The following is a 26,364-nucleotide window of genomic DNA, read 5'->3' on the forward strand; positions in this document are numbered from 1 at the left end:
CACTGTGGCCATATTTTAGGACTAGGTGGAACACATTTTAAAGAGTTAATTTAGGGTAAGAAAAAGGCAGATCAGCAATTCCACCCATGGCATCTCAAGGCATATATAATATAATATATAATATTTAACATATATAATATGCCTTATGGATAACGTGGCTGTCGGTGGAGTTAGAGGTGGAAACGTAGGCTCAGATGTTAACTAGCGTTTATCCTTGACTACCAGTGGAATAAAGTCTCATCCTCAATAAAGATATCATCACAGAAAATATATGTTAACGTATGAAACGTATAGGGCCACAGTCAATGGAAAAGTTAGGGTAGACAAGTTCAGCAATCGGAGGGACCGAGAGATATAATCGGGGCAAGAATGAACTAAATACCCAAAGTACCAAAGACATAGGTATATATAGATATAGCAGAGAGGTGATTTTATATGTATGTATATATATAATTTATTATATATGTGTGTATATATATATATATATATATATATAATTTATTACCGTATATATGTGTGTATTATATATATATAATTATTATATATGTGTGTATATATATATATATATAATTTATTACCGTATATATGTGTGTATTATATATAATTTATTATATATGTGTGTATTATATATATATAATATTTATTATATATGTGTGCATTATATATATAATTTATTACCGTATATATGTGTGCATTATATATATAATTTATTACCGTATATTTGTGTGTATTATATATATATAATTTGTTATATATGTGTGTATTATATATATAATTTATTACAGTATATATGTGTGTATTATATATATAATTATTATATATGTGTGTACTATATATATATAATATTTATTATATATGTGTGTATTATATATATAATTTATTACCGTATATATGTGTGTATTATATATATATATAATTTATTATATATGTGTGAATTATATATAATTTATTATATATGTGTGTATTATATATATAATTTATTACCGTATATATGTGTGTATTATATATAATTTATTATATATGTGTGCATTATATATATAATTTATTACCGTATATATGTGTGTATTATATATATATAATTTATTATATATGCGTGTGAGCGTATCTTCACGTATATGTTGAATAGAGAAATATTCTGGACACATAGAAAGGGATGAGAGAGGGAGGGGGTACTGCAGCAATGACAGAGAAAGGATAGACAGACTGCAGCAGTGACCAAGAAGGAAGAAAGATAGAGGCTGCAGCAGGGAGGAATAAAGAGGGAGGGAGATAAAACGAGGGAGGGATTGATTGCAGAGGCAACAGAAAATAGAGTACAAGAGAAGGCGACAGCGGCAGGATTTGAAGACACAGATTCCAGTCATGCCTCGCCACTTTACTACTAGACATTGAAAAGAGTGCAGACGTTCTGCGAGACTCAGAATACAGGAGACAGACGGGCTGTCAATGCACTGACATACTGGAGAGAGAGAGAGGTACAGCCAAACGACTGCTGTCTCTTCACCCAAGCACTAGAACTTAAACAGCGTAACAGTCGCATGGAACAGAGGACTCGGAACAATGACGATAGACAGTCATCGCCCAAGGGACTGTTCTAAATCTGCAGTCAGAAAGCCCGAGAGGGAGAGCACAGAGAGCTGGAAAGAATAACTACATATCAACTCAAGAAGAGACTACATATCCTTTGTCCTCTACATAGTTCTACCTTTCGCAAGACAGCAGCTATACAAAGAGTAACAAAGAATGGGCAACTGGGACCAGCGCGACACACGCAACGTGCAATGAGAGCATGTGACGCAAAGCACAACTCCGACAGCACCACGAATAGACTGCTCCATCAGATACAATTCACACGGCACTGGCAATAGATGGAACTCATTGATCCGTAGACTTACATATCGGATATATGGACATCATAGCTTAACACATCAGTCATTATAGTAGGGATTTGTGTAATTAATTACACCGCACAAGGAGCATATCTCACTCAACAATATCCACCAGAGAAGCCTGGACATTGGGGCTTTTTTTTATCACTCAACGGAGTTGGAACTTCTCTTTACGATGACGGAGATAACAGAAATTGATCCACAAAATTGCGAGCAACGGCCGCCAGAGACCAGCGTCAGTGGAAGCCATGGGCTACCAGAAAGCAAGGTATTTCCTAAAGCACACAGATTCCTCAACAAAACTCTAGGTGCTCCCACCACCATTCCCATATCGCGTTAGTAGATGGCCAACACCCATACTTCTGCCCATTGATCAATACGAAATCTCTTTACACAACGCTTTTCACCAAATATCCTTCTTACACGCGTAAAAACTAAGATTATTTTCCAGCATACACAGAAATTTGTCCAAAGCAGCAATTTAAAATGTAATCTCCTTAACGAGTCCCATCAACATCGAATGTTCTCCTGCTAACCTTCAGACATATAATATTCCATCTAATCATTTTCTTCCATATTAACAAACTCTTACCTCATTACAACCTCATCAAGCGTGTCATACCGCATCATAACCACCCTCTGAGAGAATGTATCCAGTTTTTTTTGCCCCAACACTTTTAATGTCTCCATTCTGTCATGTTTGGAAATGGTAACTCTTCACCAATGCTCTCTTTGAAGTTCTCATCACTCAACGTTCTGGTTTTCTTCCATCTCACTCGATTTCGCTAAAATTGCCATAAATATCTATATTCTACCATGTACAAAGAACCTTGTCATATTTACCATCATACCTACACTCCTCGCATCACCACCCAAATAACTTACATATTCTGTGTCTCCACTTAACAAAGAGGTCTACGATATCCCTCACTGATCGCGATGTAATGCATTTTTGTGGGATAAACATGGTTAATGTAATCTTGAAATCACTATATATATGTGAATAAAAACATGCATAAGGTAATGATGTTCCTCACACATTCCAGTCAATGGGATCTTTACATATGTCTATGATGTCAAATGTGATGTCATCAAATGCTTAGATAAAGTCAACTTTGCTAGAATTAAATCAATTGTTTTGTGTATGGATTATTAATTTGTTGGTACTATAAATATTTTGTCAGTCTCCATAGCATACTTTTATTATTATTATTATTATTATTATTATTGTTGTTGTTGTTGTTTTTATTATTATTTGTGTAGTTTCATCGGATTCTGCAGTGTTGTAGAATGTCGTCATTGTATATTTATAACAGTAGACCACCTGAAATCGAAGCATTGTAACCCCGTCACCTCCCCACAGCAGCGATATTCTACTTGGACTCACAGAGAGCCTCCAGCTAGATTTTGTGTTATTATTAAAAATATCCCGGTTATATTTCGGAACCATCTACACCACAGCTGGACAACTGCGTGGCGGCGAGGGTGACGCAGACCAAAAACGGAGGGGTGGCTGCGTCTTAAACAAACTTAAACCGCGCCAGGGGGTATAAATCAATACCTCCGGCAGACTGTGAATAATATCCTTGCTTGAGCTCAGGTGGATGAATGCTGAGGATTGATATACGGACTGGCCGATGCTTATTCTCTAAATCTTAGCCAATTACCTAATTAATGCCGTCAATCCATACTTCTTCCCCTTACGTCACTTTCATGACTAAGACGCCGTCATTTTATTCATTCTACGTTGCAAGTAATAGAGTTTTTTTTCATCATCTCCTTGCTGACGAATCACATCTCATTGCCATACGCTTCCAGCTAAAAAAAAAGTAATCCATCTACACCCAAGAAAGCATATTATCTGTACTAAAAAGCACATATCTATCAATATCTATATATATATATATATATATATATATATATATATATTATTATATTATTATATATATTATTATTATTATTATATATGGATACCATATCTGTAACATATACATATAAATATATATATTATTATTATTATTATTATTATTATGTATACCATATATGTAACATATATATATAAATATATATATAATATTATTATTATTATTATATATATGTATACCATATCTGTAACATATATATATATATACACCATGTATATATACATGATATATATATACATACTATGTACTATTTTTATTACAAATAATCATTACTAAATAATGATTTATTAAATAATTATTTATTAATAATAAATAATATGTTAATTAATAATAATTATTAAAAATAATCAGTGTTTGTCATACTGATAAATGCACATACTAACCATGTACCCTGTGACGCTCCAATCATACGCATTGAAATATCCCCCATTATTATGTAATAAGCTGCTCAAATCCTTGACTGTTTTTAAAAGCCCACCAGTAAGTCCCCTCCGGGCGTCTCAGCCGCAGATAACTCCTGTCCCCGGCGTGACTGCGTCTAAATGGCTGAATCAGTGAAAATTCTATTTTTATCGTTTTGTAGCGGGGCCGACAATGTATGTAATATTTTTACTCTTCATCAGACAGGCAGGAGCATTAATATCTGAAAAATAACTGTTAAAATGTAACGTTCTTATCCAAATGTAATTATTGATTATTTGTAAACAAACAAAACAAAGAAATAATCCCACTTATTTCCCTCTCATCGGATATTAGATTGGTTATGGGCAAATCATGTTATGTTGTATATGTAGGACTACAATAACTAATAATAGCTTATTTACTGAGAGGATGGTAGATATGTGGAACAGCCTCCCAGCAGCAGTGGTAGGATAAATGGGCAGACTGGATGGGCCGACTGGTTCTCATCTGTCGTCAGATTCTGTTTCTGTGTTTTAATAATTGGATTTCTACAGTCTGGAGCGGACGCGAAAACATTTATCTGAATATTCAGACACAGCAAACACAGCAGCTCAATTAAAATGTTCCAGGCAAGTTAATTAACCCCTTAATTAAAATAGAATGTTCAGAATTGTCCCAATACAGTCTTGTACATTCGGGTCATGACATCAGCTGTTTGTTTTTGTTCTTTCTACGACACACGTAAAGCGCTGCCCTGCCGTATGAGTGATGTATAACTCGCTGATTGCTGCCTGTGAGGTTATACATCCCACATATTGCAGGGCAACGAATGAATTGGCTGTGAAATGTAGAAATAGCCAGCTAGCTATTAATCAGATCACGTCGCCTGTGATAAATGACCCCCACATTTACAAACCGCGTGCGCCTGCTGACAGTGCAATCGGCAAAGCGGGGGTCTGTGTGAGGGGATCAGTGCCAGATGGGGGCCTGGAACGAGGACCGAAATCTAAAGCGGGGAGGAAATATCTCTACGGAAGGCTCCCTAAAACGTTTAAGTCTTCCAGCCCCCGGCAGCCCCCGGCAGCCCCCGGCAGCCCCCGGCAGTAAATCGTACATAGCGTCGCCCCCCCGGTATATGTTCATCTATGTATAGGATTGGAGGAAAAAGTGGTTTCAGCTTCAATAAGGAAGGGGATTATTTGCAGCGAGTTGAGTGAAGCTCGGTAATGCGGTACCCGGAGAGAAAGCGGCGGCACCGATTATAGTCGTCCTTTACTGTGTGGGATGTAGAAGGAAAACGACATGAATAAAGGAAAAAAATCCGACCCTGTTCCCGAAACACCGCGGCCGTTCTTCTTCTGGATCAATAAAGGGGAGTTCGGAAAGGTTGAGCTCGAAGTGTCTTTTTCTATCCAGCCAGATAACTCCATAGGTCTGACTTTGGGGTAATAGATAGAAATATAGAGTTTGTGCCCTAACAAAATTCCCACGTTTTGGTTTAATGCGCGGTTATTTTTTTTTTGGTATTAGAAGAAAATGTTTGCCGAGCGATAACTAAAGATGAATGCATCGAGTGTTCAGTGGAACCTGCAGCTTGAATTCTTTTTATAAATGGCCGTATTGTTCTCTTAAGGCACCGTTGAAGCTCATACACAAATATATATATATAGCTCCAGATCTATTTTTGAGGTCTTTGCTTTAAAAAAAAATAATTTTTTGGGGGGGTTGGATGGTCACAACTCGTCCAAGCAGAGATCCGCAATCGCCAGAGGCAGCGAAGTCTTCATGGGAATTTATTTCCGAGGTCGTCATTCTGCGTTATTAAGTTTCTTTTCAGGAGCCTGCGCACCTTAATACGACTCCGTAGCGATGCCCAAAATAAATCCTTGGCGGTGGCATAAAGCGCACCTCGGCGCCCGTGCATTAGGGCATCGCAGCTGTGCGATGTTCTGCAGGGTTGTGTCTTAGTAATTACAGGGTGAACGTGGGGGCCGACGGGAACGTGCTCATTAGCGCACAGTGTGATATGTAATTACGCGGCGAGAGCCTACGCTCTGTCATGCACACAAACCCTGTACTGAGCCGGAAAGGTAATAAGGCACCCATCATCTGCATCGTCCACCGTGCTGTCTGTCTGTCCCTCCGGATTCACAGATTTTGTGTCATCTTTTGCCATCTTTGCATTATTAGACCCGGACGGGAAGCCTGTGACGCCCCGGTAGATGCCGGCTGAGGGTAATAACGTTCTAAGTTGCTTGACCCCTGCTATAAAATGCTTTGGGCATGTTGAGTGTCCTGTCTGTTCTGCATCTTCTGAATCTAATGACTCATTACTAGCCGTCTTTGCATTCGTGCGACCCAAGAACATATATATATTTTACACACGCATCCATTCCTTGGGGTTGGAAATATATAAATCACTGTGCCGCGTGCCCGGCCCCCCTCCTTTCCCCTGCTGCCCGCGTGGTAGTGTGTGATCGGCTTTCCATACTGGGAGATAAATGACTGCTCAGCCTGAGGTCACACTTGGCAGGGACCCAGTGTCTGCACAGCGAGAACCACTTACGGGATATTGGAGTTACGGTGAGGAGGAAGACTTTGTAGCGCATGCCGGCTCTATGTCCTTATAACAGACGGCTAATTCCATATCTGGGTACACTCAATCACTATTCTGGATTCTTTTATCCTCTCAAACATCTTTCCGTGAGTGTCCTTAATATACTCTACTTGTTTCTCTGTATCTGATCGGCTTAAATTCCCATTCATTAAGCTGCCTTGGAATCTTTTTGGTACCTTTTCCCCCCTCTCCATCTTCACAAGTTTTCCCTTCTTTAATTTCTACCCCCATCCAACTACCCTATCTCATGTCCTTCACTGCCCTCTCATTGACTAACACCCCTTTGCCTCGTTCCTCTCCTCATTCTGTCTTTCCCGAGCTGTCTCACACAGTGAACTCACTGTCACATCTCTGCCCAGGGCGGTGGTCATCTTCTGATATGTGTAGAAACCCACCGCCCCTCGTCACCAATCCTTAGGGCCTGTCACTTCCCATCTAAAAAGATGGCTTCACCTCTTGACCCTCCTGGGAGGCAGATGGAGTCAAAGTCACAATACACGACACTCACAAACAGCCGTGTTACAGCCAAGTCTCTCTTCTTCTTGGTTTCCATCTTTCTTCGCTTTTTTCACATATCCCCCCCCCCCACAAACATATAGTTTTCACTATCTCCTGCTCTAGAGCCTTCGCTTCAATATCTGGCTTTTCTATCCCATTTCTTAACGATTTCTCTTTTGTCCAGCTCCAGCGTTTCCGTCGCTCCATCTCTTTGAAGACCATTCTTCGCAGTAAAAGTGTAGAAAATTTCTTTCAGCGGCCAAACAGCGAACTCAAAGTCCAAACCGACGTCCTGCTTACTCCTCCGGTGCCGCCGCCACCGCCGTCTCCCCCACCTCTCGCCAACGAGGCCGTTCCTCAAGCTGAGCAGTCCCCGCACCCCTGCCACAAGCCCCTCTCGCTCTTGCAGCCTGTTCGCACTCACAGCTTCCATGACCATGTCTTCAAGAAGCAGTGCCCATGCCATCTATGCCACCAGATCATTGTTGGTAAGTGAGCAAACATGTCCACCTATAATGTATCAGCAGCATGTCTAAGATATATGTTTGGCTGAAGGGTATCAAAACGTGATCATTTGGCCAGCCACAGGGGTCCTGGGGCATCCAAACTAAAGGGTAAGGGTTCGGTCAGGAGTGGTAACATCTTTACCCAATGGACGTCCTTTATCAAACACCAAAATGTTAACCCAATACCCATATCTATCCATATCATGCCTAGATCACGGTGAAAGTCATTAAGTAATAGAAGTCATTAAGTTGGTTCTCATTCTGTTCAATTCCAGGCAACTCCAAGCAGGGTTTACGCTGTAAGATGTGTAAGATAGGGGTTCATCTGTGGTGTTCCGAGGAGGTCTCTCATCAGCAGTGTCTGGGGAAGACGGTAAGCGAATATACTCTCTAAAGGATGTAATCCCTCTATCTCCTCTTCGTATATTGTTGTGTCCCCTGCGATTGTATCTTTATTGTGTTCTATCCTCTCTTTCTGGTTCCTTTCCTTTATTCTCTACTCCCTAAGAACCCCTTTTTTACCTGCCTCATACCCCCTTTAATGTTTAGCTTAAACACCCAATTTTGTTTTTTTCAGTCTACTTCTTTTCGTCGTAATTTCAGCTCTCCACTCTTAATCAACGAGCCTCAGTCCAGCCCGAAGGAGACTCCAGTGCTCCCTGGTAAGAAAAAAAACCCCAGATTATTATTATCCTGACTTCAAATACTCGACCACATTAGAGCCCTGTTATTATTATACTCCTCTATATCTAAACACCCTCTGCGTAATGCAAATGGTATCATTTATTTCGAAGTTTCCTATTGGTTGACAATGTGTTTTTTTTATGTATACAGAAGTTAGTCTGTGCCTTTAAGTTATAAAAATGCCTCCTTGTAGAGAGTCTTTGATGAAGGTATGCTCCTTAATATATACAAGAACCCTCTCTGTGTAACAGCTGTCTACACTTCACCGTATGCCTGCTTACAGTTCTATTCCTCAAGGTCTCTTTCTCTCACAGTAGCTGGTCCTAGGGGTAAGGTAGACCCTGTCTATGAGGCTCTACGCTATGGAACCTCGCTGGCCCACTTCAATCGCTCCAGCTGTAGCAGTGTTTCGGAGTCGCCCACCCGCAGCCTGGTGAGTTTGGCCATGGAGAGTCTTTGGGTTTAAGCAGTTTTCGTACTGGTCCCAGTTAACCTTCTGGAAAAGGTTGGGGAGGCAGCGTGATGCCCATGCCTCAAACCCAAACAGAACAGAACAGAGATTCCGAAATGTGCGCCGGACCAGAGGGTTACTGTGACGTAAAAGTTCTCATATGGTGACCAAAGGAGCCACCAACTAGTTGTCCATTCCTTCATGGAAAGTGGGATCTGATTTATTCTACCAACAATACGTGAGACCTCATGACCTCATGAAGGTTCCCATTGTAGACAGCTTTTTTCAGCCACCTGGACTTAATATGTCACAACTTTGTAAACAAGCGCTGTTTCCGTACATTATATATATTTTGGAATTCTAGGGTATTCCCAAACTAGAAGCCTAACGAGTATTATTGTGTAGAGCAGGCATTAGGTTTTTTCTCCCACCAAAGCATGGTGGCCCACTTGCGCGTTTTTAATCGTCACTGCGTGATCACCCTTCAAACATGCGTTTTTCTATGCAGAGCGAGAGGGAGGAAAGAGCAGATGACCCAGAGGGCAGCATTCAAAGCAGCGAAGAAAGTCCCAGTCATCCAGGTTAGTGGTCACATTGAGGAGAATAAGACTTGGGAATTATTTCAACCTTCTATGTCTTAATGAGGGGAGTTGATTTCAGCAGACGCTGACTTTAAAGACTTTGGAGATGACTACCCCACCAAACATAAGCACACCGAGACCTGTAATATCATTGATGGATAAAAATATTGCTTGCATTTTTCTACATTGTAAGACAGCCCAATATCCATCTTCCCCTTAGCTGTCTCTTTGAGAACATTCTGAAATGGCTGAGTAGCTTCATGTTCTCACCAACCTACCTTTCAATTTGTATCAATCCAACACAGTATTTCCAACGGAAAGTGAGGTGGCAACGAGCGAGGACGCCCGCAGCGTGTCGGTAAGTCGTTCCCATGGTATTTCGGGGATCTTTGGTCTCACGTCCCAGGACTTTTCTCAGCTTTGTGTGCCTCGTTCACAGAGCTCAGCATCTGGAGGAAGGGTTCGGAAGGAAATCTCTTCCATGTATAGCTACGTGGCTCTCTATAAATTTCTGCCTCAGGAGATCAACGACCTTCCATTGCAGTGAGTGTTTTCCAACGCGCCATGATTTTTTACCTGTTTCATTTTCATATCCATCAGTATAACCAACGTCATCTGTCTATACGCTTTTATATTTCATTCTATCCAAACACCAAGCCACCCAGTCCTTCGCAAGGTGGTATTAGTTGAGTCAATGCTTGCGTCCGCGTCTATCAAGTGGAGTCATTATATCTACAATGGCTTCATGTAGCAGAAGATGACAACGAGTAGGACAACCGAAGGTTTACAAGAGGAACGAGGCCTGAAAAGACGCGTATGGACTGGAATTAAACAGGGGGATGAAAGCTATATTTAGCATTTTGGATTAAAGTATTAAGTGTGGGAGAAAGGAAGAGTGGAATGTTTTCACTTTATTCTTGGTGGCCTTCCATTTCTACGCTCATGATGATCGCAAACCTTCCTTTATTTAATTTGGAGAACTGTCAGTTTCTCACTGTTTTAAGGGGTTGGAGTTGGCCCGATTTTATGTATTAAATCACCGTTATGTCCCTGACATTGTTGCCCTTACATAAATCATGCAGTCAGTGCTCAGGGCAATTACCGCTCTTGGAATTATTCCTATCCACTAATTGTAAAACTAAATGGCAACTGATGGCCGCATTCGGCTGTCGGGGGAAAATGATAGTGTTATCGGTCGTTTCAATTGTCGTGGCATCACACTTAAGTGACTATGTCGGACCTTGGGATAAGGATGTCCTAGAACATGTATAGATAAGGGTCCGGAAAGGCAGAGTTGGAAGGAGATCCTTATTTTAGACAGAACAAAAAAAGCCGAGGAAGACGGTCAGGACGGTCAGGAGACATGGACTAAAAAGAGTCAGAAGTAGTATGTAATATGAGGGATCTTGGCTGGTCTTGTTGGTAGATAACAAAGATCAAAAAAAGGTTGTGGTCCACATGGAAGGGAATTTCAGAAGAAATGAAGGAGGGAGAGAGGCTTTGGCAACCGCCCAGAGAGCCGAGAAAGGTCACGTTAAATAACTATGGAGGATTAGTTTATTATTAGCATCAAAGCACGGATAAACCTATGGGTTACATAACATTCTATGAAAAGCGCAGGTTTGTAAAGAGGGTGGTTGGATAAATGAGATATGGAACCAATAGCCTTAGGTGAAGATCACGACAAGATGGGGCCTACAGGAATATAGAGAGACGCTTGAGTGGGCTTCTAATCTACTATGTCATATCATTTTAATCATAATAAAAGAGAAAAAAAACACTTGAAAGAACACTCAATCGAGCTTATTATACTTCAAGCAAGATGAAGGTCAATATGAAAGCATGATGTACGTTATGATCATGGAAATAATCGAAAGGAGAGAGTAATTAACCCTTGTGAGTCTTACACAAGGGAGGGGGTAGCAAATCTAGAATGAGCAAAGCTCTAAAGCGATCGTAATCTATCATCAGTCATGCGACATTTGGGTGAACACCCCACTGAGCCGATTCTTTATGGAAATGCTAATCAAGTCAGTTCCTCCAGACTTTCATTAGTGTCAGCTTGGTTGGTTGAGACCGAGCTATTCTATTGTTTACCACAAGGTAGAGTGATATGGGGTCAAGGTGCTTTTTCAACTATACCCACTAGGGTGTCTATTGTAAAAAGGGTTTTAGGTTGCATTTGTTCCATGTCTGGACCCTTTCTGTGTACTTTTTCTGAGTATTCCATTTAGTCCATGTCTGTAATGTGTTTCGGAAGTGTTTTTTTTACTGGCCACATGGATGCACCAGCCATCTGAGCTGAATCTTGCCAGCCATCCCCTGTGAAGCATCGAGATTATTAAATGATCTTATTTCTTTTTTTAATTATTTTTAATAAGAAGCAAATGGTAATTTAGATTCCGAACAGTTCTGGAGATTGTCAAATCAAATGAAACAGAGACATTTTCAACGATGCTCTGGGATGGCTGTAAAATGAATCTTTCCGATGATGGAAAGTGGGGAAGTTAAAGTGCAGATGACAGGATGTTGTAGGACATTGTAGGACATTGTAGGACATTGTAGAACATTGTAGGACATTGTAGGACATTGTAGGACATTGTAGATCCAGACCAGAATGTTTGCTATCAGTTGTTTACAAACCACATTTGGTTTGATTAGGGACTCTTGTCGGATTTTGCTCCACCGATAAATGTAAGGTTATGCATTTTGAAGAATACCAACAAGCAGATCACTCATGGAATAACTGCTGGACTGTGTTAGGCAGGTCCGTGATGGAGAAGTCATTTCATCTTCTAGTGGATTATAGAAAATTCAGGAATGCAGGTGAAATGGCAGAGGCAAGAAATACTCGGCCCTAAAGAAATTGTCGGCAGGAAAGTTAGCGCCGTTGGTGAAGCCTTTGTCATTCGTTCGTACACCGGCATCTGCCAATATAATCTTTGCCATGTCGGCATGCCACGTAGACAATGTCATGGGTGCCACTCATCATACAAGCATGGCCAGTGCAACCAACTCACATATAACGCCAACCAGATCCATGCACCATGATGTCTCTATAACAGGTGCCAAGCATCCACATATACCAAAGTCACTAAGAGAGGACGCTTTACATATCTGCATACACATATAAATCGTACAGATCGAGTGTGTTATGGGCACAGAATGTCTATTGTCTCATCATAACCCTTCTATCTTTTTTTTCTTTCTCCACCATCCCTCTCTCTTTCTGCTCTCCCTTCTATCATCGTTTGCATTCTACCTCCCGCACTCCCCCCCACAGGCCCGGTGACAGGGTTATGGTGATGGATGATTCTAACGAGGATTGGTGGAAGGTAAGAAATCAGACTTTGGTGTCACCGCGGTATAGGCAGCCAGGTGAAGACACAAGATGAAGGGGGCAATTTAGAGGGGAGTGGGGGGAGGTGAAACGGAGAGAGAAGGCTTTTCTTGTGTCCGATTTTCCTTCTACATATTTGTCGGCCCTATAGCTCCTTTTCAGGCTGTATTCTCCTCCGTATATATCGTGTCGTGCGCATCGCTAGGAGGCAACATGTTACGCGGAGACAGAAGAATAATATGTAATAGCGGTGGTGGGAGAGAGATGTGTCAGATGTTTTTTTATCACTATTATCTACATATATGCACTGGGATATAATTATTCACTGACTGCTCTATAGGAACGACTCCCCCCTTCCTCCTGAATAACCCTCCCGTTCAGCCCTGCTATGCACGGGGCATTGTCACTGATTATTATTGTGTGACATCTACCCACTCGTACGGGGGCACATATGGAGGCGCAGAGGGAGGTCAACGGAAAAGACCTTAAAATTAAATCAGTAACATTTCTTACTGCAGTCGCCATCCATTAAAACAAGGGGTGGGTTGCCTCAAGGTCTTGTGTGAACAGGCTCGAAATGGCCAACGGGAAAACCGGGCCAATGGCCATTGATCCAGTGCCCAATGGCGCCCTTTAACGTACCTTGAACACCCTAGTTAGCATGAACCTGTAGGTAGAAGGACAGGATTTAGGGCAGGATTTAGGAAGCTAGTGCCGGCATTAACTGGTATGTGTGTTTTTTTTTACAGGGCAAATGTGGAGATCGCACTGGGTTCTTCCCTGCAAACTTTGTACAGAGAGTGCGGCTGGGGGAGACCGTTTGGAGGTGCACCGAGTCTTTTCAGGGAGTCAAGGACCAGGGTCAGCTAAGTCTGAAAGAGGGGCAGGTAGGTGATGTTTCGGGGACAGGTGTACCACAGACATCGCAGGTGCAGTAGCGGCCGGTAGAATCCAACTGGAAAGGTGCCACAAACTCAGCCCATGGCCATCCACTGAAATTTGTCGGGGGGGGGAGGTGTGCAAAATATTTGCCCTGTCCAAAAGTTGGTGCAAAGGCAGAATGAGGCAGAGCACGGGCAGTAATAGCAGCTTGATAGGGGTAACATGCCGTACCCATAATGGTTTGGCATCGGTGGAATGGGGCCTTAACAATTTGCCACGCTCATAAATGGCTGCCCAAGTAGCTGCTTAGTATGGATCATAGGAAGCAAAATCCAAACTGTTTGTGATGAGAATAATAACCACAATCCACATTTTCTACAAAATAGGGCAAAAGATCCCAAAGTCCATAACATATATTAGCAGATCCTGGCTCGGCCTAAGGATGGCCCTGTCAGGGAATGTTTAGGTGCCTGTGTTGCCTATGTCTGTAGCTTCTCCATATGGGGCCTCTGATTGTTGATTATGGCCATAAACATTCCGTACCTCCTTTCTTCCCATTCTCACTCATTGCGCCTCACCTTCTCTCACCCCTTTGGCTCCTCATTATTTATTTCATCTCGTATGACGGAGGCTCCCCACCGTCTTCGATTCTATTGTCTCCTATCCGTAATCATCTTCCCCTCCTTTCCTCCTTTCCTCCTCACTCTCTTTCTTCCACGTTCTCCTCTCAGACATGTCTCCTGTATCACATATGCTCTTCTCCCCGCTTAGATTTGTGTCGGCGTCGGAAAGCCGGAAACCGAAGGCTTCATTAAAGTGTCCAGCGGGAAGAAGAAGGGCCTGGTGCCCCAAGATTGCTTGGCAGAAATCTGAAGTCCGTTATTATTTTCAAAGACACCCGCAGCTCCCCGAGGACGGCTGCAAACACAGGACGGCGTGAAAACGCACTCAGGCTTTGCTGACGCCACCGCTAAGAGGGATAACACCAAGATAACCCAACTCCTGAGTGCCTCGCTGTCCTGGCAGCCACACGTCGCAGAGCCTTTAAATGCTGCGCAGTCTTTTTTGTCCCTGTATAGATATAAATAAATATATATATAACTATATAAATGTGTATTTTGCAATATATGCCACCAGGTGTCTGTGACATCATCACTCAGGGCCAACTCTTCAGGGAAAGCCACTCAGTGACCTCATGCCAGAGCTTACATGTCAACGGCGTCCTCCCTCGATTAACCTTTTCCTGTAAACACGTTGCCAGCCTGGTGGTAGAGGACGGATTCCTTCCACCGCAGTGCACCTCAGGAGTTGGGTTATCGTCACAGTCACCCCTTCCATTACATCACGCCCTGCGCGGCGAACGGCCGAATGTATTTTTACCTATTTATGGAGAGCCGATTATTCTGGTTCACGCTCAAGCTTTGCCAGCGGTAGGTTAAGTGATGTATGACAGATACAAAAAATATACAGCGGCGGAACAATATGTCTCGGTTCTAATGTGGAACGTCTGGGATTTCTTTCCATTAACCCCTTAGTGACAAAGCCCATACATGTACGGGCTCCAAATGCATTGTTTTCAATGGGTTTTAGGACTGCCCATTGTCCTTAAGGGGTTAAGTAACTATTGTCTATTTAGCAGAGACAAATTATTTAATAGGGGATACTCTTAGAAGAACGGAGACACTTCAACTACTAACCTGATCCCACCTGTCTACTCCCTGCACGTATTACCTGTTCATTACCTGTTGATCCAAACGGTGCAATCTTATATGATACATCATCAGTCCATCCTGCGCAGCGATGGGCCAGACCGCTAGGACCTCTTTGTTGGTCAGTCTCCATCGCCTGTTGGATAAAGCAGCCCTGCGGCTAATACACATTTAACTATACTGTTCCAAGAGGTCAGTGTGCGGGACAAGGCTTCACTACGGTGAGAGGGACAGATCATACCCGTCTTCTCAGCTAACTGAGAGAGTGGTACGTAAGTGGAATAGCCAACCAGTATACATGGTAGAGTCTTTTAAAGGAAAAAAAAAAGAAATGATGAAAAAGTAGAGGAGACGGGAAGTCCGGGGTGCAGAAATAGACTGTGAGAAGCGGTTGCGCATGAAACTGGGCTCTGAGCTGCACCCACTCTGCTTTCACGGATCATCCCGTCATTATGATAAATATACACATATATAAATAATCTGTACATATGTCCGCCTCCACGTTCAGCCAACAAGCTATGCTGTATGACACGCAAGGGATTAACCCCTGCTGTACAGACACATCCTGCAGACCGAGGCATCGCTTGGTGTTGAACGGGGTTTGCGTTGAATTGTTTAGTTTGATGATCGCTGTTTAAGCACCGAAAGGGTTGCGAAGTAGTGCGTGTGTACGGTATATATGTATATATACCGTATATGTACATATATATATATATACTAGTGTATATACCGTATACGTACATATATATATATATACCAGTATATACCGTATATGTACATATATATATATATATATATATATATACCAGTGTATATACCGTATACGTACATATATATATATATATAGCAGTGTATTTATATGTGTGACAGCGCCTTGGCATTAATGAGAGACACTGCTTGTTATAATGGACAAGGTTCATCTTATATCCAAATGTTCCTATAACGTATAATGTTCCCAGCCCATTGGCTCTCTTTCCATTCCATGCTTCTCCGCTCGTTTTCCGTACTTCTACCCCATCTTTTTTGCTAATCCCCCCGCTGGCACATATCATTGGGGGGGGGGTTTCTCCCACTAGACTCTTTGCCCGACTCTGATTCCCGGAGCAGAATTATCATGGGACCCCTAGGCAAGGCACCAGTTCTGGGTCCCTCTCCTTCTCACATCCTGCTGGACGAGAACCCAGCCTGAAAGCCCCGATTCCCACCCTGGGCCAGAGTCTGCGGCTGACACCCATACACAGATTCTGCATACCTCCCAACAGTCCCGGATTTCACGGGACAGTGCTGCTTTTCTATACACGCACACACACAGACACACACACAGATACACACTCAGACACGCACACACACAGACACACACACAGATACACACTCAGACACGCACACACACAGACACACACACAGATACACACACAGACACACACACAGACACTGATCCTACACTCAAGCTTTTTCCTTCCTCTCTCGCCCTGATTCCTGCCTCTCTCGTTCGCTCTGTTGCTCGCATTCATTCCGCTCCATTTCGCAGACTTGTCCTCGGGGCTTGTTCTGCTTTTTAATGCCGTATTTTATCCTGCCCGGGCTGCACTGTATAGCAGCGCCAAGTATCTTTACCCCGGCGTAGTCTTCCTGTACGGCGTTACCGCGGACTATCACAGCCTCTCTCTCTCTCCGGCACAATTTATCGAGGATGCTTCCAGTGCTGGGAAGGCTTTGATACTCAATCCGGCTGTAATCCAATGCATGGGATTCACCTTATTCCCCCTAAACAGCAATAAATACCCCAGTAAGGGCAATAATCTGTTATATAACTCTTCCAGTTACTCGAAAAGCTGGATCAATAAAGTGTTTAATCCCTCGCATTCTCGCCTGATTCTTTTACATTTAACCCTCTATTCACTAAATAAAAGGATCTGCGAGATTCTCGTACCTGGGAACTGGGCGGAGCAAGCTGTGACAAGGGCAGGGCTAGCACCAGAAAGCATTGCATGGGCTGTAAAGAGGAAGTGGGCGGGAGTGGGTGTGGCTAAATACCACTCCCCTGCCCCCAGAGAAAGGCCAGGGTGACCCAAAGACCCAGGAAAGCAGCACTTCACCTGGAGACTCCGGATCAAACTCGGAAAGTTATTCTTCCCCACTCCATATCACGGCTATATTATAAAGGCCTATATAAAAGCCTATGTATACCTCCTAACTGTCCCTCTTTAGTATGTATAGTCCCTCTTTTTGTAGGCTCTCAGAATGTTTGGTGGTGTGAAAAAGTAATTTGTATAGACACAGCAGAAAATGGGATTATTAATTACCGGTAATCTGTGGCAAAGCCAATATTGTTACAATAAAGATACCAATAGTATTTTCTACATATATACTGAGTGTGAGTGGAGTACATAACAGTCATGGCATAAGAGTCATCACGTAGAAAGCAGAGCAGTAAAAGGATCCATCATGAAAACAATAAACGTAGAATTAAGGTGTAAGAAAGAGTGAAGAGCGGAGATGTCGGTGCAGGTGCGCCATTACCGGGACGGGTGAAAAGCGCTCCAGCAGCTCGTGACAGGTCAAGGCAAAGCATGATAGAAAACTGCCCCCCGCCCCATTAGACAGGCTGCCGGGGGTCAGTAGAATGGCAAATAACCTCCGATCACGTGTTACGGCTCCATGAATGAAAGTAATAGGTGGGGTCCCTATCCAGATTACGAATATCGGCAAATCCCATGTAATAGCTCATTGTGGTCGGCTTGCAGGGTAGGTGAGGGTAGAACCGGGCATATCAGTGATATTATATATGGGGGGGGCATCGCTGCAACATCCACGCCAGCACTGCTGTACTCCTTTTCTTTAAAGATGCCCGTTCAGCGTCATTAGAATTGTAGATTTCGAGCTATGGTCTCGTAGGCGATTTGGGTTAATACACAGAGAGACTTGGTATTGGGAGCCGCCGTCTAGTCTTTGTATCTCGTATAAGCTGAGTTATACTCAATCTGATGTCAGAGTCAGGTTCTATCTCTATAATCTGGGAACCGGGCTCCCTCTCCGTATTAATCTCCAATAATACGCCCCAGATCATCTCCCAATCTACTAAAATGGACCTTTTATTCTGATGAGATGATGGAAGCCTCGTCTCTTCCTCCCCATCATTCTGCGCGGATTGGCTTTACGGGAGGCGCGGGGTTAACGCCGAAGCCCATAACAGCTGTCAGATATAAATAAAGCAAATGCTTTTATGTCTTTATATACATCCAGCTAGTGCCAATCCTTCTGCTCCATTAACCCCTGCCCTGCTGAGAGAGCAGGAAGGCAGCTGGGGGGGTGGTAGAGGGGGGGGATTTTGTTTCTGCTTGCGAATTTGCTCTGCGTGTTATAAAAAGCCTTTAAACTTATAATTGACATATATAGGGAAGCGTCTCCAGAATACAGAATCAGGCCGGGAACCAGACTTTTATCATCGCCACGGCGACGACAAGAACGCCGCTTCACAGAAATTCACAAAAAACCGCATTAACATTTTTCCACGTAAACAAATATAAACAATTAGGGAATTAGCAAGAAACTGTAGGGGCCGCCAGACGTTTAGGAGACATTTCTCCTCTGGATGTATGGCGCTTCTTCTATAGGTTTTTCTATGGAGCCTGTCCCCCCCCCCCATAATATAATGTTTTCAGGCAGCTGCGTATTAGCAATTTGTTTGAGTTCTCGCTCTGTTATCTGAACTCAATCTACTAGACAAACACCCCGGACTCTTTAGTGACCATGTGGCAAACGATACAATGGCGCACCCAGCCGGACAACGGCTAACGAGCTAGGAAAGAAGCCCCCGGAGTGGCCGGCTCGGTCACGGTTGCGACCCCTGTGACTGCAGTTGCTGGGGGCTGAAGGGGCAGCTGCTGTGGCCCCCCCCCAAGAATGAATGGACCCGGGGGAACCTGCATCATTTGGTGGCCACCAGTCTGGCCCATGTGTCACTCCCATATGGTCTTGGGGCCAAATCTGCCATGGCGGCCTTCTTAAAAGAGAAACATGGATTGATCCTTTATAATGTACAGTAAAAGAAGCCCGGTGGATAGTTTTGACCCCATTGCGAAAGGTTCGGTTCTATGGTTCTACCTGTAGGCCGGGGGGGCTTTGAAAGTTCTCAGAGCTTCAAGAAATTCTCATATCCCATACGATATATTCAGGATGCACGAACGCGTGTATTCAAGCAGAGCGATGAATAACGAAGCATTAGCGAAAACACCGCGAGCCGGAAGATCGGATCCCCGTTAAATCAGTGCAGAAGACGAGAGAGCCAGCTCCGACGGTATTAAAAACCTTGACCTCTCAGACACCTCCATTAGTGATCCCCGAGAAGCGGCCAGTCCTTAATTCACATAAACCGGAACGGACGGCGATTTCGTTGGCTGCATCTGGGTATCCAAGCGCTGGAACACTTACAACGCCATTCATTTTCTTGTCAATAAAAACCGGGCTCGGATCCCCAAAGGATGACAAAACCTGACATTTTATTACCTGCCCTCTACAAGCTGCAAATGCAATAAATCTGGGGTGAGGTCAACGTGACAGCCATAGAACGCCACAGACACACGCCTGTACACAACGTCGGGCTTCTGGCCACATATAATGCGGATACTTGGCTACACGCGTCAATAAGCTGAAATAATGTTATCTTCTTCCAGAGACGTCCGAGTAAATAGTGGGAATTTAAAGCAAAGGAGGTAAAGGTGGAAACACCAAGCATAAAGATGGCACACAAGATGGTAGACACATGAAGAACGTTATGGGGCAAGGAGAACCTTTCACAAAGCAGTCTGGGCACAAACCACAAAGGCTGAGAGAGGGAAAGACGGCAAGAGACAGACGCGCCATGCAGACTGCTTCTCCTCTCGGTCCGACAGAGGCGCTCTCATGTTTCTCTACGACCTTCAGCTTCATCTTCTGAGCCGTTGGCTCGACCTTCACAGCGGCCATAAAACAGGCACCGTGCCCAGCTAGCAAACTGTGGATGAATAACCATTTTATATCATGGGACTACCGTCTATTCCAACTAACACGAGAGAAAAAGTGGGGAAAAAAAACTATTTTTTAGCTTTCCCACTGGCTAGCTGAGCTTTGTGGCCCCCCCTGCTTTCATGTCGCTATAAAACATGTAAAATCGGTACTCGCCTATGTGCTGTTATTTTATAGAACGTATAAACACCACCATCAACTTACAAGTAGACACTTCGCTATATCTGCCAACGCGCGGGCCGGCCACTGGGACGACGCGCCGCTACAGACATTAAAGAACAATTTGGAAACCAGAGACATCGGCCGCCAACAGAAGCAATCTGATAGTTTAAAAATCTGAAACTTTTAAAGAACGGAAAGCCTCGTTTTGAGATGTATTCTCCACGGGTCGCTAAGAACCATTCTGCTGCTTAACACCTCCTCGCGAATATTTGGAATCAATGAGTCAGCCGGTGACTAAGATCACTGAGCCGTCTACTTAGCGTTTAATGACCCGGGGACATTGAGCGGATCAATCAGTCTGAAAGGAGAGGAAAACAAGGTTCCCAGCCACGCCGCAGAACGACAAAGGCCGAGACAGGTCGCTCCCTCTTCAGGAACAGCGTGAGGATCATAGCCAACGAGGTAAGCCTGGCGGAGGAACCGCGACGTTAATCAGTGAAGAACCTCTATGGGCTCATTCTAAATTCACACCACCTTTCAGTTAAGGCTGAAGGATACGACTCTTGGTGGACTCCATGGACATGGAATAAGAAAGCAGTGAGGAATCGTTACATACATTATTACAGTTGGGTTTGAGTAGACCGTGAGCAGCAGTAACTTCAAACCTTTTGCCAACTTCATAATACGTTAAGAAGCCTGTTGAGCATCACTTGTTAGAAGGGCTAAACTAACCCCGGAGTACATCTAGTTATACCTGTACAATGAGAAATGCATGTTCTGTTCCCCAGAGTCACAAGGATCTGCCGTTGATTTATTCCGGGGCGGCACGGCCCTCACCTCTTAGGAAGAGGATAAAACCCACTAATCATAGCTCCGAATAGCTTGGCTCAAGGTGCTACAAAGAAGCAAAGATCAAACACAATAAAGCTAATCTTACAGAAAATTTCTAGCAGAAAAGAAAAAAAAATACCCTCCAGCCAATACCATAAGGCATTCACTGCCAGTCAAATATAATGAAAAAAAAAAAAAAAAAATTTTCCAAAGTAATGGCGGGTAGGAATATTGTTTAGCATCTTGTTAAAACTTTATAGAATTTATCTGTAGATGTTATAAGCCATGTGCGGCTGGATCTCCTGATTTTTTTGCACATTTAGAGTTGATTTGTAAACCACACTATCAAAGCAGTTAAAAGCCATATTGACTGTTTAGCTGGACCTGGAGGCAGAGTGTGCTGGGGCACTATAGAGCAAAAAACAAACTGCAATGGCGCCACCTGGTGGATGATCAGAGACAGGAGCAATTTATTGTAAGAGTTTGTTACAACAAACATCATCCTGTATTACATCATACAGAGACAACGGCACTCAAATTTCAATGTCTAAATTAAATAGTCAGCCTGCATACTGAAGGCATTAAACATAGGGGTCAACTTTGTTAAAATAAAATTAAAAAGCCCTGTCTACAGCATAAGTGAAACTAACAACAAAAAGTTAGCGTACTCGAGTGCAGTTACACTTCCCAATTTAACTTATACACAAGAAATTCATTCACGCCGCCTTCTCAGTCCGCGCACGGTTTGGCGGAAGCTGGAACAATCCACTCAGGTTAACCTCTGGCTCAGCAGGATCACGGAGCTGACGCTCATTGAAGAGCCTGGAAAGGTTGCTCTCCATCAGAGTCTTGAAACGGAATAAGAGCTTCTGGTTGAAGAGGCGGCTCAAGTCCTCCTCCACCAGTGGCGAGCGGCGGGGGGCTCCTTGCAAGCGCGCTTTTGCAGGCATCTGAAATATAAAGTTTTAATTTGTTTTGTAGTTCAATTTATAGAAAATCAGCCGGAGCCGACAGTCAAAACAGGAGAGGCCCCCGATTCTACCTGTATGGTTTGTTTTTCCCCCCTGAAACAAGGTACGTCCGTCAAGTTCAGCCATTGCAATGCCAAAGACTGATTGATCAAGAAGCCCTTACAAGACTTTTGTCCAACTTATCATGGCAGCACATGCCACCTTATAACTACCCCTAGAAGACCCCAGCACCCAAAGACTGAGCCCGACAGACCTATTTGAGCTTTACTTTTGACCTGCATCCTCGAAAAATGGAATACAAGGCTTACATGAGTGGAGTATTAACCAAGTCATCCCTAGGACCTTACGCTACAGCCACCATCCTCATTATGAGGTCATGGTTTACGCCCTTAGACTAGCCTGCCTAGGCTAGGACATGCCACGTTCCAACAGGTCACGCGGCCAGTCATTTGTCCAAATTAGTTAGGATCCAAAAGTTCTCAAAACAGTCACTTTTGTCATTGTTGCTGAACCTCAAACGCGGTCCGCCCTACCTTCAGCTTCTTCTTGTCAGGGTCATGAGTGGCAAGATGTCTCAGCAAGCTTTCCTGGAAGGGAGAGAAGAAGAAGGTAAGCAAACCCCCCTATAGTTTTACGCAACGATCCGTCAGAGGCGTTACGTACCCTCATGGCAAAGGCGCGATCGCAGCCCGCATGGTAGCAGCGGTAAGTCTGCAGGCACAGGTGAGTTTTGCGCACATGGTGCGTCAGATTGAAGACCGTTTCAAATGTTTCCTTGCAGTCCTCCCGAGGGCAGGGTAGGCGAAGCCGCACCTTCATGTGCTTCGCTTTGTGTCTCCTTAGAGCGTTCCGCTTCTTGAAGGACTTCTTGCACATCGCACACTGAAGCTCCACTATAGAGGAACGATAAACGGTCACATTGATTGGACATTTTCCATTAGACGGGGGGGGGGGAATAAGAGATGCCGTTACATGGGTGCTTCTTGCGGTGCTCCTGAAGGCCACTCCAAGTAGGAGACACAACGCCACAGCCCTGGAGAGGGCAGGTATATCCTGGAAGATATGCGGGGAAAGTCACTGTAGGAGCCAACAACTCAACGCCGTGCTGAAGCTAAAGCTGCTCGCCACCTACCTCGGTGTTGTCTGCGATGGGCAGAGAGCGCGGCTGAAGATGCCAGTTTCTTCTCACACCCAGGAAGGTCACAGCTGAAGGACAGAGGACACACCTTAACCATTAAAACTTTCCCTGGGGTGTCCAACCTGCGGCCCTCCAGCTGCTGCAGGACTACATCTCCCATAATGCTCCCAGCCTCCCGGGCCAGCCCCTTAGCTGGAAGAGCATTATGGGAGATGTAGTCCTGCAGCAGCTGGAGGGCCACAGGTTGGACACCAAGCCACAAGCCAGCCATGTTTAGTGTATGGGGCGCTACAGCACAACGCAGAGAGCAAACCCATGCAGATAGAACAAGGACACTTATTGTATTCCTTCTTGGACATGAGGAATATTAGGTGCCCCATCATGACAACTCCTGTTACAAAGCGGGTATAACCCCCCCCCCCATGTCTGTCCTTCATACGACCTTCGAGGACATAAATGCCACCGGACTCGTAATACTCACGGAAACAGGAGATCCCCGGTGTGCTGAGCGAGATGGACACGGAGATCAGGTTTCTTGCGGAACGTTTTCAGACACCCCGGCTCAGAACACTGAATAAAAGCATCGAGATAAATTACATAGAGAACAACAAATTAAATCGACCCCCCCCAATGAAAGCAACAGAATCAAAATAAACTGCATCGTTTTCTAAGATATTAAGTATCGCAGTAATCCGTTTAGCCCCGAATGTTGAGGATGAGATATTTGTAGAGAAATAGAAACTATTATATATAATTGGGGAGGGGGCTGGAGGGCTTGTGTTGAGGATATCACAGCCCTTTTACCATTTAAAGATTTGTCCCCAAAACTCCAATACTTAATTGCCAGAGAATCCTGGTTTTTACTATAATAACGAACACGAGGACTTAAACAGAGACATCGGCTAAGGGGGCACAGGGGCGTAATAAAGGATCCTGTAGCCCGGGGGGGGGCTTTCTGGTGCCAAATGGGCCCTTTTTGGCGCATAATTTGAGCAAAATGGTTTGATTCGGAATATAAATAAATACTAATTTAATATAACATAATTTAATATATTTACTATGACCCAAAAGAGAGGAATCTATACATATACACCGCTACATGCTGAAGGTAATGGGAGTTGCAGTCCCACATTAGCCGGGCTCTAAAGTACAGGGGCCACGGTTCCTTACCTTAAGGGGCCCGCCCTGTCCGTGTTTATACAACACATGCCTCTTGAGGCTCCTCTTGGTTCCAAACGCAGCACGGCAGCCAGCGGACGGGCAGCTGCGGGAGAGCACAGGGTCAGATATAGCCCCCCCTCTATAGACCGTCCATGATTTTACATCAGCGCGGATTACATAAACGCAATCTCAAGTTACATCATAGCATAGACGGTGTAATCACGTTTACGTTAGGAGGTTAATATTGCCAAATATTTATATAACATCCTTTTTATGCAAGTGGCAGCAGTGCCGTTTATAACAGTCCTAGAGGTATGAGCAGGAATTTAGAAGCAAACCCCCCCACATGTGCTTCTTCAGGCTCGAGTGCTGCTGCTGGTGTCTCAGAAGAGAAGTCCTCCGGAAGAAGGCTTTATCGCACCCGGCTTTATCGCATTTCCAGGTCTTCTGTACCAACAAACAAGAGGACAACAAACACATAAGATACGATACGGAAATAGAACAGGCAACCAAAAAAAAAATATATATATATAAAATACATAAAGTCCCGCATTACATCACGGAGAACCACCTTCCGTAATATTATAATAGAGATGCAATAAGGCACCGCAAGAGCGGAGTAAGAAATATCGCTCACCGCCCCACCACTCCCTAAACAGCTATGAGAAGCCATAAAGTAATACCTGCCGCTGTATGGTAGACCCCCAAGCACCCACCTGCCCGGCGTGGCGGGACACATGATCTCGGAGCCTCCATTCCTTCTTGAATTGGGCCATGCACCCTGCGCTGGGGCATTTCAGAACGCACACGACCTTGGGCTTGTTTGGCAGCGCCGGCTTCGACCCCAGGACTTGCATTCTTAATGCACTTTCCCCGCTGTGGAGTCCACCTATTTATAAGGCTTCTTCCACTCACACCTGGCACTGATCTTCTCATCCAATTCACCTGGAACCGGTCAGACTGGGTCATGCGTGGATATGAGACATGTGAACCAAACCTGACCTCAGGCTTCCAGTAACCAAACTAAAACGGAATTACTCCGCAAAACATTAAGTCGGGCTCTGAAATAAAAAATCTTTAATATGAAATAGCACAATGGAAGAATGAGTTCATATCGCGCAGGTGCGAGGACTTCACCATGAATGGTTCTATTGGGCAGAGCACCTGTCCTCCCCACCTGTGGGATCCTGGGTTGAATAACATAATTTATTATTATTATTATTATTCTCATGCTTGTATGGGCAGAAGCTGAGCAGTCGCTGGGGATTTAGCCGGTTTCAACTAATTATTAAATGTTGTGTTTCAGGTTCCTGGCTGGTTTTGGTTTCATTTTATGTTTAAACTGGATATGGATCTAAAAATACGGCTCAATCTAATGAAAAACTTGCATTTACTGTAGAACCAATTATTATGCAGGAGATCACATAGCCGACGGGCTGTCTGCTGTAATGTAAACTCGGTACCAAAATACAATAAAATATAGAATAATCAAAAATAGGGAATGACTCCTTTAATCAGCTTCCAATTATTTCTCAGAGCTCACAAAGAAAGCAGAGATGCAGATATATATATATATATATATATATATGTATACGTATATGTATGTATATCTA

General features: G+C 43.8%; 2 protein-coding genes across 2 annotated transcripts; one reads left to right on the forward strand and one right to left on the reverse strand.

Annotated features, from left to right (window-relative positions):
- Nucleotides 1–1,267: 1,267 nt before the first annotated feature.
- STAC2 (SH3 and cysteine rich domain 2) lies at nt 1,268–15,193 on the forward strand. Its single transcript, XM_053453981.1, has 11 exons — nt 1,268–2,157; nt 7,516–7,819; nt 8,113–8,210; nt 8,415–8,499; nt 8,836–8,954; nt 9,481–9,553; nt 9,859–9,911; nt 9,993–10,096; nt 12,837–12,888; nt 13,643–13,780; nt 14,547–15,193. Exons 1-11 carry the CDS (start codon nt 2,065–2,067, stop codon nt 14,646–14,648), a joined length of 1,221 nt encoding a protein of 406 aa, XP_053309956.1. The 5' UTR covers nt 1,268–2,064; the 3' UTR covers nt 14,649–15,193.
- A 6,938-nt stretch (nt 15,194–22,131) lies between these two features.
- LOC128470922 (P43 5S RNA-binding protein-like) lies at nt 22,132–25,608 on the reverse strand. The gene is made up of 9 exons (XM_053452775.1): nt 25,468–25,608; nt 25,098–25,198; nt 24,761–24,854; nt 24,072–24,160; nt 23,585–23,658; nt 23,425–23,505; nt 23,116–23,345; nt 22,986–23,039; nt 22,132–22,431 (listed from the first exon to the last, which is right to left on the reverse strand). The coding sequence occupies exons 1-9, from the start codon at nt 25,606–25,608 to the stop codon at nt 22,198–22,200; spliced, it is 1,098 nt and encodes a 365-aa protein (XP_053308750.1). The 3' UTR covers nt 22,132–22,197.
- Between the last annotated feature and the right edge of the window lie 756 nt (nt 25,609–26,364).

This window comes from Spea bombifrons, chromosome 13, assembly GCF_027358695.1.
Source record: "Spea bombifrons isolate aSpeBom1 chromosome 13, aSpeBom1.2.pri, whole genome shotgun sequence".
In the NCBI taxonomy this organism is placed as follows: domain Eukaryota; kingdom Metazoa; phylum Chordata; class Amphibia; order Anura; family Pelobatidae; genus Spea; species Spea bombifrons.

What these genes read in the sequence shown, in the direction of transcription:
- STAC2 (XM_053453981.1), top strand. Translation starts at nt 2,065, where the DNA reads ATGACGGAGATAACAGAAATTGATCCACAAAATTGCGAGCAACGGCCG. An exon ending in ATGGGCTACCAGAAAGCAAG is followed by an intron (nt 2,158 to 7,515) that starts GTATTTCCTAAA and finishes TCTTTTGTCCAG; the next exon opens with CTCCAGCGTTTCCGTCGCTC. An exon ending in ATGCCACCAGATCATTGTTG is followed by an intron (nt 7,820 to 8,112) that starts GTAAGTGAGCAA and finishes GTTCAATTCCAG; the next exon opens with GCAACTCCAAGCAGGGTTTA.
- LOC128470922 (XM_053452775.1), bottom strand. Translation starts at nt 25,608, where the DNA reads ATGCAAGTCCTGGGGTCGAAGCCGGCGCTGCCAAACAAGCCCAAGGTC. An exon ending in GCACCGCAAGAAGCACCCAT is followed by an intron (nt 23,346 to 23,424) that starts GTAACGGCATCT and finishes GTTCCTCTATAG; the next exon opens with TGGAGCTTCAGTGTGCGATG. An exon ending in ATCGCGCCTTTGCCATGAGG is followed by an intron (nt 23,040 to 23,115) that starts GTACGTAACGCC and finishes TCTCCCTTCCAG; the next exon opens with GAAAGCTTGCTGAGACATCT.